We start from the raw sequence: 13026 nt of genomic DNA, 5'->3' as shown, positions 1-13026 counted from the left end.
ACCGGAACCGGCCCGTAGTATGGGCGGTTCAGCGGGCCGGGTCGGCCCACCGGTTCGGGCCGGTTCCGGGCCTATCCGGGCCGGTTCCGGGTCGGCCCGGAAATTTTGATTTTTTTTTTTTTTTTTTTTGAAATATTTTATGAATAAGTAAATTAAAAGAAGTACTTTTAAATAGAAAAAGGAAAAGGAAATAAATGAAAAGACTTGAACTTAATTTTAAATTCAAAGTTTTAAAGATTTCGAATTTAAAATGATTTTTTGAAATATTTTATTAATAAGTAAATTAAAAGAAGTACTTTTAAATATAAAAAGGAAAAGAAAATAAATGAAAAGACTTGAACTTAATTTTAAATTCAAAATTTTAAAGATTTCGAATTTAAAATGATTTTTTGAAATATTTTATGAATAAATAAATTAAAAGAAGTACTTTTAAATAGAAAAAGGAAATAAATTGGGGGGGGGGGGGGGGGGGGGGGGGGGGAATTCAAAAAAAAGTAAATAACGGCCGGTTCACCGGGCCGGTTCACTAGCCGTTATTTGTTTTTTTTTTGAATTTTTTTGATTTTTTTGATTTTTTTTATTTTTAAATCCGGGTGAACCGCGGGCCAGCCCGGCGGTTCACGGGTCCGGGCCGGTTCACTCGGTCAACGGGCCGGTTTGGGCCGTCAACGGGCCGGTTCCGGGCCCAAAACCGGCTCGTGGCCGTGTCTACCATGGGGCGCCCCGCTAGCAAAATTTTACACCCGTACCCGCCTTGTATCCGTTACGGGTTTGATTTTATTAAATCCACCCCACCCATATAAAAGTCGCCCCATACCCACCCCACTCCGGATCTGTAAGAAAATATAATTTTTATATTAATAATTTATTTAATAAAAATATCTTTAAAAATTAGTATTTTATAGTAATAAAAATATATAAAACAGGTTGGATACGAGATGGGTAAGGGTGCATATGTTCAAAACCCAGACACGCCCTGCTGCGGGTGAAATTTTTAAAACATGTACCCGCGGCATTAACAAACGGGGTGGGGATTACCTAGACACGGCCATGGGCCGGTTCGGGCCTGTTCACGCCGGTTCGCGGTTCACTTTTTTCGGAACTGGAACCACCCAATGTTTTTAATTTTTTACTTTTTTTTTATAAAATTGGGTGAACCGCTGGGCCGGCCAACGGTTCGTCAACAGGCCGGTTCCGGGCCAAAAACCGGCCCATGGTCGTGTCTAGGATTACCCGGTAAATTCGTGTGGGCATCCGATGGCAAGGGTTAAATTGTCATCCCTTACGTTGGAATGGTTTTGTGAGTGGGAACCACCTCAATTATGGTGCGGCCCAATCGCATATAATCAATGCCATGGTCAATTAACATTGCCCATGGGTGCTAGAGTTCCATCAAGACTAAACGAGCCTCGGTCCTAGGTGTGAGTTAAAAAATACTTTTGTCCAAGTATCATAATAATTGTGTACACATTATTTGATTATGTAATAACTAGTAAATTTTGAAGGGATTAGTGTACCTCTTTATCATGTCTTGTGCCTTCTTCATTAGTTCCTTAAATTGTTGGGTAACTGATTGTTGTTCCTAAATCCAAGTCTCCGTTCCTGCTGACTTGCTAATTAAGTGAGAATCATACCCAATTTGAGATGTAGGGTACCCCATACAGAGCCTCAAAAGGGATTTTCTCTATCGCAGAATGGTCCGTGATGGAAGCTATAAACTCGATTGTTTTGGCATATGACCACACATACACCTTAGATAAGTTTCTAAGCATCGCTTAACCCTCTCGATATGTCCCTCAGTCCGGGAATAGTAAGTTGAACTTGATTGCTGTTGCACACCTAATCACTTCATCACATCTTTCCAAAACACACTAGTAAAGACAGTGTCCCTCTCATAAACTATATATGTAGGAAATCATGGGGTTTATAGATAGTATCTATGAACTTAAGTGCCAATGTGGAAACTGATATTGGGTTGGCTTAAGGCCACAAAGTGTGCATACTTTGTCAATATGTCACCCACCACCGCTTGATCTTAGAGTGCGTTTGGATAGAGGAATTTTGAGATAGATTTGATTTGAGGCAGAGATTTGAAATGACTCCAAATTTGAAGTCATTTGAAATCAACATCAATTGCTCCAAAAACAACTAAAAGGGAGGGTTGTGGATTTGAAATTCATCATCAAATATCTCAATCCAAACAAATCCGAGGGATTTGTTATTATGGATTTGAAATCCCTCCTCCGAATCCCTTCATCCAAATGGACCCTTAAAGTTTCGCAATTTCACAATAAAATTCATAGTTATGTAAGACTATGCATGGTCATGAACAGGAAGTGGTTGTAAAAATCATGGACTCTTCATAATCTCATGTTTGTCGATCTAGCAAACATGGCATTGTTTGATAAATTCCTGACGATAACCCCTTCGCCAGCTGCTCCAATGGATTCAGAGCTTCCGCCAGAAATCCCCTCTATGTGTTATTGTACTGGTTGTTGGCTTATCTCACAATGCTCTTGACGCTAATTTTGAGTCAATCCAGTGAATTCTCATACATTTTAACAAATTGTATAGCTTAAGCCATCGACATTGGTCTCAATACCTTAACGAAACTTTTGAGCTCATCTTACAGTCCCCGGTAAGAACGCTTTTATGTAGTATTCCTTGGTCAATTTATGGAATTGCTCCACCACATCATCACCTTCCTCATCTGTAAATCTTTCTTACACCATGTTAGTAAAGACATTCCATCCCGCAAACTCCCTTCTCTCAACATAGTCCGCGTACCAGTATTTTGCCTCGTCATCCATATGCGTAAGGGGGCAACTATTTTAAATCTCAACTTTTGCTTACTTGAATACTACCAAGTTTAAAACCAAAATTGAGTACATATTTATCAGTTTTTTCTTACTTTAATACCAAAATAAAAAGAAAAGTACAAAAACACCCTTTCATACAAAATATCAATTATATCAATTTTTTTTAGAAATTACCTATTCAAAAACCAAATAAAAAGAAAAAAAGAAAAAAAACCCTTTGTTGTAAAAAAAAAAACCTCCAACCCTCGCCGCCGCCGCCGCCGAACGCCACCGTACGCCGCCGCCGCTTCTTCGTTCCGGTTTCATCCAAGTAATAATTTTTTTCGAATTTTTTTTCTTTAATATTTACTTAGGATTTGATTGTTTGATATGGGTAATTAGGATTTGATTGTTTTAGGTAGAAATGATCGTTAATTAGTAATGGGTGTATCTAATTTCAGTCGATTTGAGCATTGATTTGAGATTCGTGGGTCGGTTCTTCGTTCAAAATAATCGACCTGTACATGTCGATTTTTGCAGGATTTTCGACAGATTGATGTCGGAAATTCTACAAAAATCGACATGTAGTTGTCGATTATTTTGATTTTTTGGTAATTCGACATAGTAATTTCGACAACCAACTGTCGAAATTTTGTAGAAAATTCGACAGTTAGCTGTCGAATTCTCTAGCATATTTCGACAGTTGGTTGTCGAAATTACTCTGTGTAATCCTTTTGTTTTTTTTATTTTTTTGATTTATTTATTAATTTGTTTTCTTTCCTATTTTTATTTGCTTGTGTTTATATTATGTATATTTATTTTTATTTGTGTGTTATTTTGCAGTGGAAGAACCACGCGAACCTCGTATACCTCCGACTGTCTCGAACCGTAAGAAGAGGAAGGAATTATCCGATAGAGGCAAGGGCAAGGCAATCACGACCAAGAAAAAGACCACGACCAAGAAGAAGTCTGGAGAGGGTTCTTCCTCAACGAATCCGGTGCCGGCTCTACCTTCGACTGTAGAAGTTGGTGATTCGAGCAACGAACCGGTCCGAGGTCCCGAGATACCGGAATTGTACACAAATTTTGATAAGCACATTGCTTATCATATTGTGAACGGAGGTCCAGAGCGCTCGGAGCGCGGCTCAGAATTTTGAATTCGAAATCACACAGGAACTTTGAAAGGTTGGGTGCCGGCGCCGTTTATTACAGAGATAGTACAAAGAGTTGGATTAATGTCAGTTGTACAAGCATCGTACAACACTGTGGACGGCCATCTACTTAGAGCCTTCATAGAGAGATGGCAGCCAGCTACCAACACATTTCATTTACCTGTTGGAGAGATGACCATCACACTTGATGATGTGAGTACGTTGGTCGGTTTGCCAGTTGTTGGGCGTACCGTGTCTTGCGAGCGTCTGATCCGTGATTCCAAAACGAAGCCCAGTAGTTTGATGTTCGAGTTTCTAGGTGAGTACCCGGACGATGTAGACAAGAAGAAAGCGGTGAAGTTGGAATGGTTGAAGGCTAAATCTAGCAAAGTGACCATGAGAGACAGTGCGGAGAAGAGGACATACGCCATTCGGGCGTATTTGTTATTTTTGCTCAGGTGTACTATACTGTGCGACAAGACAGGCAACATGGTAAGCGTGGAGTATCTAAATCTCGTCTCTGATTTGGATCGGATCGGCGAGTATGCTTGGGGCACTGCATGTCTTTGCCGGTTGTACGATGAGCTTTCGTCAGCCTCACAAAAATCAACGAACTCGATGGCTGGCTGGCTGACGCTCTTTCAATCATGGATTTACGAGCACTTTCCTTATTTGGCGGGTGGCACATTGAAGACGGAATTCGAGGGCCCATTAGCGAGCCGATGGGAGCCTCAGTCAAAGACTACTTCAACGCCTGAACGAGCGTCGTACCTGCGATCTCGATTAGATGATTTGATCCCCGATCAGGTAAAATACCAGTTTAATAATTTGTTATTACTACTTAAGTAGGTTTTTAAATCTATTTTTTTATTTATTTTACTAGGTTTTATGGTCACCGTATACGGCTATTCGTGATCGTTTCCCGATGCCAGATTCTGCTTGGTTTAGTGGGATGATATGTTGCATGGACCACTTCGAGGCATATCATCCGGACAGAGTGTTGAGGCAGTTCAACCGGGTGCAAATTATTCCAGGTCGTGTATACATGTCAAAAGATATGTACAAAGCTCTAGTTAACAAAGGTCGATCAGTCCAGAACTCAATATTCGTTGCGTATGGCGAACGTTTCTCTGATCGGTGGGAGGAGTATTGTCTGGACGAGGAGTCGAGGTCTGTTGAAGTTGAACTCGGGGAGGCGGATACTTCGCCGGACTACATGAATTGGTTCCGACCCAGATGCATGTTACAACTCAGTAGGCATGGAGCCCAACCACCTCGACCCCAGGCGGATCGACCTCGACCACGTGAAGCTCGTCCAGGGGGTGGTACCGATAAGGAGGTCCAACTTTCACAAATTTTGGAGTTGGTGAAGGGTACACTTAGCGAGGTGCGGGGACTTGCGCCATCCGACGCTCATACGGTCATGTGGGGGACCCTAAATGATATTGTCAGATTGATCGAGCCGGATGCCCCATTTCCACCTCCATAGAGCTCGTCGGATGCCCCACCACCACCTCCAGCTAGCTCGATAGAGCCACTTCCACCGCCATCGACCTCGCCCGATGCCCCACATGCAGTTGTGAAACGCGTGTTTAGTAGGAAGAAAAAAACACAGGATTAGTCTTTAGATGGATGTTGTTTTATGGATTCTATTTGATTTACTTGTTTTTTAATTTAGTTTTATATGGATTTTGATTGTTTTAAATGAAATTATTTTTAATAATTTAGTTTTATATGGATTCTATTTAATTTACTTGTTATTTATGTTATATTGCAATATTTTTGGGGTTTATTTCACAAAAAAAATAAAAATTTCAAATTATCGAAAAAAAAAAAAATTGAAACAGTTCAAATTCGACAGCTAGCTGTCGAATTTAAACTGTTTCATTTTTTTTTTTTTTCGATAATTTGAAATTTTTATTTTTTTTGTCCAAAAACACTTAGAATATGTTATTTATGTTATATTGCAATATATTTGGGGTTAATTTCACAAAAAAAAATAAAAATTTCAAATTATCGAAAAAAAAAAAATTTTGAAACAGTTCAAATTCGACAGCTAGCTGTCGAATTTAAACTGTTTCATTTTTTATTTTTTTTCGATAATTTGAAATTTTTATTTTTTTTGTCCAAAAACACTTAGAATATGTTATTTATGTTATATTGCAATATATTTGGGGTTAATTTCACAAAAAAAATAAAAACTGCAATTTATCAAAAACACAACACTTAATAACATTGAAACTAGCACCAGTAACTTTACATAGTTTTGTTCGGAGAACTATCACCATTGTCTGATATAGTAATAATCTCGAAACTCTCTCGCGTGGCAACATTTTGACCTATTAGTTCTCGGAATGCTGTAATCCGACCATCCATTTCTGCAGGCTTCCAACCATCAGCTTTAGGATCATGGCATCGGTACCAATAATCGGCGATAGGAGGTATTGGACAATTGTTGTTCAAGACAACATGCACGAAGTGACAGTTGTCGACGAATGCCATTTCGTGCTCTTGTCTCTCTCTGAAAAGCATTGGATCGCTCGATAGAGGAAGGAACGTGAGACACTGATACTTGGATAAGTAGACAAGCACAATATTGTATGTTGAAGCAATTACATGACCCATATTTGGAAAAGACATCCAATGGTCACGAGTGGCAGGAACATCCCAGTTACTCACAATAGTTTGCATGCTTCTAACAGTTTCTTCGCCACGGTGCATGACCGTGTAAGTGGAAAAATTAGAAGTCAACTCCCGTAGCATGTCATCTCGTACTCGACCCCATTCATCTTCTCCAAATTCCATCATAGAGGCAACTGCCCGAAATCCACAGTGTCCATCTGAACCGACATTGATGATTTCTCGAACATGCATACGAAATCATGGATGGATCGTGTCAATGTACTTATTCTTGCCGATCAAATCTGGTGGCAATCCCACATCTGCATCTTCAAATAATGGTTTGAACGACTCTTGCGTCGGTATAGTGTTTTTTCCTGACTCTTGAGTTGGTATAGTGTTAATAGAATCATTCGAGTGCCCTCGTAATCTCATCAGTACAGGTATAAGCTGCAGTATATTACACAAAATTACTTAGCACAATTATAAAATACAACAACTTCAATGAAATGAGACGATAGTATCGACATTTACCTTTCGAGAACAACTAGCTTGCTTCGATTTTTTTTTCTTTGGCTCCACATACTCAAAATGTGATTTGTCCCGAGTGCTTGATTTGTCTTTCCTATTTTTTGTCGGTCGACCTTTGCTAACAACTTTTTCACTTGGCTCCGTAAGGTTAGTCTTCTCTGGGTGGTTAAAATGTCTCAAATGGTTGCGCAATTGAGTTTTTGCATCGAGATCGGCACATTCAAAGAGCTTCTGGTATTCCGATAATTCTTCGTCGATGGTTGGTAGGATGACTTCGTCTGTGGTCGCGACGGGCTCCATGCTCATGTGTTTCCAATACGAGCCTATTAACTCAAGTGGGATAGGACATTTGTTCACAACAACATACTCATGAAGTTCATGGCAACATGGTAGACCGTGAGTTGTTCGGATGGCGCAACTACAACCCATATCGCTCGAATGCAATAGTTTCGCATTGTCCACCTCAACTTTGAGTAGTTGCAGGGCGTATTTTGAGATACTTCCACGAAGCTCATTGTATATCAACGTTTTGAAAGTGTGCTCGTAAGTATTTTTACTTACTTCAAAAGAAGCTTTGATGTCATTGTGTTGTTCGACAATTTGGTTGTGGACTTTCGTATACAAATCCACAAATGTGCCAGTTGAATTATGCACATCTCTTTTCATTCGTCCGTGTGCCCCCTCCACCCTATTAGAAGTGTACGTTCCAAAATGAGTACACTTATTTGTCCACACCGATACAAGTCTCTCCTTGTACGGATCCAACCATGAATTAGCTACATATGCTATAGCCGGAGGATAACCGATAAATGTTCTTTTCATTGACTCCCAATCCTCATTGAACTCTTCTATGGTATTTCTTTCAATAAGAGCCGAAAAAACCGACTGAAATTGCTTCCATTTGGTGATGTCCTTTGTGAACAATTTCTTACAATTGGCCACTATATTCTTGTTCACATGCCACCGACACAGCAAGTGATGACTCGATGGATACACATTGGCCACTGCTTTCATTAAACCCAAATCTCGATCTGTTACAATGCAATTAGGCCGAGGACAACTGGTCATGGCCTCCTTCAAACAACGCAACGCCCATTCGAAATTTTCCGTCTTTTCGTCATCCAAGTATGCAAAGGCAATTGAGAACGTCTTGTTGGTACAAGTAAAACCCACAATCTCAAGAAATGGGAGTCCGTAACGATTGGTCTTGTACGTGCAATCGATGACGAATACGTACGGATACGACTGTGCCAACTTAATGCATTTGGGGTGGATCCACAACAAGTCAGTAATCGCATTCAACTCGTTCGATCTATGGTACGAGAGGTATTCATCTTCTTTCAACTTGACGAACAATGATTGCAATTGAGATCTCCCATCCAATTCACTGAAATTTAACTTAGAGATAGTATTGTAAACTGTCTTCATACCAGTTACATTAGACGGGTCCTTTTTCCTTCAATGCTCTTAGAATTGCCCTTGGTTTCACCATTGCTTTCTTCATAGTGTGAACAAAGGAAACCTGCTCCTTTGATAATCTTCCAGCATAAGAGTGTCCGTGCAAGTTTTCAAATAAGTTGTGGTTGTGAATACCACTATAAACATCCAATTTTCCACTCAGCCTTTTCATCATCCTTGTGTTCTTTTGTCCCCTTCAATTTAAACGGACAATTGCATTTCTTTGAACCGGTGCTCCTTTTTCCCGGTCTTTGATCATCTTCACCTGGTACCTTCTTGCCAACATAATGGCCCCCACGCTCACAACGAACAATCACATACGGTGTCCTACGTCCTCTATCCCCGTCACTTGAACCCGCAATCATTAACACCATTCCAATTCTTTTACATACTTCACGTACCCATGCCAATAAAGCTTCTTTTGTTGGGAATTTTTCTGACGTGGTAAATGAATGGGTGCAATCGATCTACACAAAAGTGTCGAAAATATAAGACAACTAAATTTGCAACAGGAACAAAATCGACACCTAAGTGTCGAAAATGACCCATATTTTCGACACTTAAGTGTCGAAAATAGAGGTCAGTTTCGACACTTAAGTGTCGAAAATATGGGTCATTTTCGACACTTAGGTGTCGAAAATTGTATCAAAATTCGACACTTAGGTGTCGAAACTGAATAAAATATGAATTGTTATGTTTTTCGACACATACATGTCGAAAAATAAGAGTATTTTCGACCTGTATGTGTCGAAAATTGATGGCGAGTTTAAAAAAAAAAAAAAATCAAAATCGATGTTTTAGCTCAAAAAATACATGAATACATACCTTAATGGGTTCTCCTTGCTCGTAAACTACCATTCTATTGTCATTTGACGCCATTTTGCAAGTTGTGTAAGGTTTTGATTTCTTTTGTTTTGAGGTGTTTTAGGAGGGTTTTTGGGGAGGGAGAAGAAGGAGGTGGAGGAGGTGAGAGGTTTGTGAGTGAGGAGGGAAATGTTTTTTTTAGGTTTTTGATTATTTGGTATTTAAGAAAGAAAAATAGTATTTGTAATATTTTTTTGGTTTTAATTTTCATTAAGGGCATTAAAGTAATTTACAATTAATTATTTATTTTTTATTTTTTTGGTATTCAAGTAAGCAAAAGTTGGGATTTGAAATAGTGATCCCCTATTCGTAAATGCCGTCAACACTCTCTCAACATCCGACGTTGGATGCAATAAAAAATACCTTTTGACACTTTCTCAGTGTTTATGTTGAACAACTTTCTTGTCACAACTCTTCTTTGCTTTAATTAAATAGCTAGTCCCGACTCTCTCAAACGATGTCGTTCGACTTTCCCCCCAAATTCCATGATCTTGCCCTAATTCATCAGATATTATTTATCTACATAATTTGTAACTCAATTCTAATCTACTTGTTTCCCTTATTTTCCATCAATTTCCAAGATAATTTTTCAATCCTACGAGAACCCAGTCGACCTAGAGGAGGTCCAGTCCAGTACACAAACCCTAACGAGATAAAATCCCGTTTTTCCACAACCACGCCTCAAAAAGTTAGTGCACTAACTAAACAATCAAACAAGATAGAACCGAATTCAAGTAACAAATAATGTGAGCTCAATTGCCCAATCGAATATAAGATTGTTGATTTGCCTACGGAATGTACCTTAAAACTGTACAGACGAAATGTACCTTGAGCAATAATTGCAACTATAAAGAACTATAAAAAAATACAAAAAACTAAAATAAAGAATCAAGGAAAATTTATTTTCAATTCGACAGTTAGCACAACAGAGAGATTAATCTACATAACAACAACAATACAGAAATCGGACTCGGGCACGCAAACATTGGGTGCAGGGGGAAAATATCGAAGCTTAGACACTAATTAACTCCAAGTAGAAAAGAATGACATTCAGAAATTAATTATGCGATCGAGAAAAATCACACCTAAACGAAAAATACTTGCCCCATAGGTATATAATGATTCAAGAATCAAGATTCAGGCATACTCAAGTAGTAATGATAATAATAATAATGTACGAACAACCCTCGAGTAAGACGATGTAACAAGTAGGTTATTGTTTGTTTCTAAAGAAAAAAACAAACTCAATTCTTGTCCAAGAAAATATATAATAGCTTTTACGAATGCAGCACCTCTCCATTATTCTCGAGAAACCAGAAAAACTCGAAAATATTGGTATGATTATACTCTCCAAAAACTGCACAATTTAGCAACCACGACGAAAAAAACCGTTCCTAGATAGCAAATCACCACTCCACCATTACTTATGCAGAAAATGCCAAGAATTCTCAAATGTAGGTGCAAGAAAATCGAGAATAAAATTCAAACAAAGTGCAGTTACTAAAGAATCGTGTCTCCGATAATCGTATGCCATTTGCTGGTTCATCCTACTGTATTGCCGTGCAAAATACAATATGATTAACACACGATTTACGGAATATATCCCAGACCAATATTTAGGCATAGCTTTTATAGCTTTCGACCGAGAAAAGACATAACACACTTACATTAACTACAATTACGAACGCTAATGCGAATGCAAATGCAAATGCTAATTATCCTCTAAAAACCAATGCAAATAACTACTTTCCGCCATTATTTATGCAAATAATTCTCAAATGAATGCAGTGCAAGAAAAATCGAGAGAAAAAAACTCAAACCAAGGGATCATTATATCATATGGGGACGCTGCTGACTAGGCGAGCTCCGACTCTATCGAGCTGTTTGACCATGGTCAACGCCTTCAAATTCCCTTCCTTCATAAACGCCTCCACCATTCTCTCACCGATTACCCTCCCCTTCTCCTCACTGTCGGTCACCGCCACCGCGGTGGGGCCCGCCCCACTAATAGTGCACCCAAACGCCCCAGCTGCGATCGCCGCCTTCTTGACGGCATCCATGCCCGGAATCAGCGGGGCCCGCCTCGGCTCCACTATCTTATCGGACGATAGGGCTTTTCCGAACCCGACGAGGTCGCCTTGCAAAACAGACGCAACTAGAGCTCCCGCTTGGCTGGAATTCCAGACGTGGTGCGACATTGTGATTTCGGTCGGAAGCGCCGCCCTCATTTTCTTCGTTGGGGCTTCGAATTCCGGGTTTACGAGAACGAAGAAGAGGTTGTTTTCGGAGGGGAATTTGAGCGGCATTAGTTCGAGAGGATCGTAGCTGCGGATCAAGATGAAGCCTCCCATTATAGATGGGGCTATATTGTCGGCGTGGTAGCCGGAGACCTTGGACTCCGACTCGAGGCCGGCGATGACGAGATCGGATTTGGATAGGGGGGATCCGAAGAGCTCGTTCACGGCAACGGCGGCGGCGGCGGCGCTGGCGGCGCTGGAGCCGAGGCCGCTGCCGAGGGGGAGGCCTTTCTCGAGGGAGAGGGAGAGGCCGACGGATCGGATACTGAGCATCTTCATGACGGCGATGGCGGCGATGCCGGCGCAGTTCCAGAGGGGGTTTTTGCTGAGCTTGGAGCCGGCGCCGGAGATATGGGAGATGGAGATCTCGCCGGGGTGGACGTTGGGGTCGATTTGGAGGTTGACGTAGTCGCCGATGCCGTCGACGGCGCAGCCGAGGAAGTCGAAGCCTGGTCCGAGATTGGCTACGGTGGCGGGGGCGAAGGTTCTGACGGAGGAGAAGAGTGGTTGGGGCTCGGCGGCGGCGGCGGATTTGGAATAGGAGGACGACGATGGTAGTGCGAAAGTCGATGGGTTGAATCTCAAGTTGGTGTGAGATTTTGGTGATGATACGAAGGTGGTGGTGGTGGTGGCGGCGGCGGTGGTGAGGTTCAACTGAGAGCAGCAAATGGCGGCCATTGTGCACGAGAGGTGGCGGCGGAGGATAAATCCCACACTTTTTTCTGTGCTTTATTCTCTCTCTACTTTTTCACCATTTTACAGTGATGAAGGTTTTTCATTTCAATTTTTTTTTTTTGAAATATTTTATTTACATTAAATTAGAATTAAATAATAAGATTTTAACAACCAAAAACAATTTCAAAATTTCACATTATTTATTGGATACAAATTAAAAAGTGCAAATTACGGTCACCTATGAGTTATGACTAAATTACGAAAAACCCCACCTCTTATTTGGATAATTACAATCACTCATCCTTTTAAATATTTTTACCTAAAATTTATGTAATTCAATTATTTACCAAACCAAATCATATATTCAATTCGATAAACAGTATGAAATGTTGGCGTATCGAAATTTTGATTCGATTTTACCGATTTAACATCCATAAATTTGCTTGTGGAGGGGTATTTTCGTATAATAATACATAGATTAGGAGAATAGATGTAATTACCCAAATAGAAAAGAGGTTTTCGTAATTTGACCATAACTCAGGGGTATGTTTTCGTAATTTGACTATAACTCAGGGGTTGACCATAATTTGCCCAATTAAAAATTGATATTTTTTTTAATCCATATTTTTTAGG

General features: G+C 40.2%; 2 protein-coding genes across 2 annotated transcripts; both read right to left on the bottom strand.

Moving 5' to 3' along the window:
* Positions 1 to 6205: 6205 nt before the first annotated feature.
* LOC148765024 (uncharacterized) lies at positions 6206 to 6754 on the bottom strand. The gene has a single exon (XM_088812652.1). It carries the CDS (start codon positions 6752 to 6754, stop codon positions 6206 to 6208), a length of 549 nt encoding a protein of 182 aa, XP_088668778.1.
* Positions 6755 to 10897: 4143 nt separating this feature from the next.
* On the bottom strand, positions 10898 to 12560 carry HSK (homoserine kinase). Its single transcript, XM_012986866.2, has one exon. It carries the CDS (start codon positions 12394 to 12396, stop codon positions 11257 to 11259), a length of 1140 nt encoding a protein of 379 aa, XP_012842320.2. The 5' UTR covers positions 12397 to 12560; the 3' UTR covers positions 10898 to 11256.
* Positions 12561 to 13026: the final 466 nt, after the last annotated feature.

This window comes from Erythranthe guttata, chromosome 14 (genome assembly GCF_056151865.1).
Source record: "Erythranthe guttata isolate IM_541 chromosome 14, IM_541, whole genome shotgun sequence".
Lineage (NCBI taxonomy): Eukaryota > Viridiplantae > Streptophyta > Magnoliopsida > Lamiales > Phrymaceae > Erythranthe > Erythranthe guttata.
Note: the sequence above shows the minus strand (reverse complement) of the source record. Positions and strands in the feature narration are given on the sequence as shown.

Excerpts from the sequence above, each read along its gene's own strand:
- LOC148765024 (XM_088812652.1), bottom strand. The coding sequence starts at position 6,754 with ATGGAATTTGGAGAAGATGAATGGGGTCGAGTACGAGATGACATGCTA.
- HSK (XM_012986866.2), bottom strand. The coding sequence starts at position 12,396 with ATGGCCGCCATTTGCTGCTCTCAGTTGAACCTCACCACCGCCGCCGCC.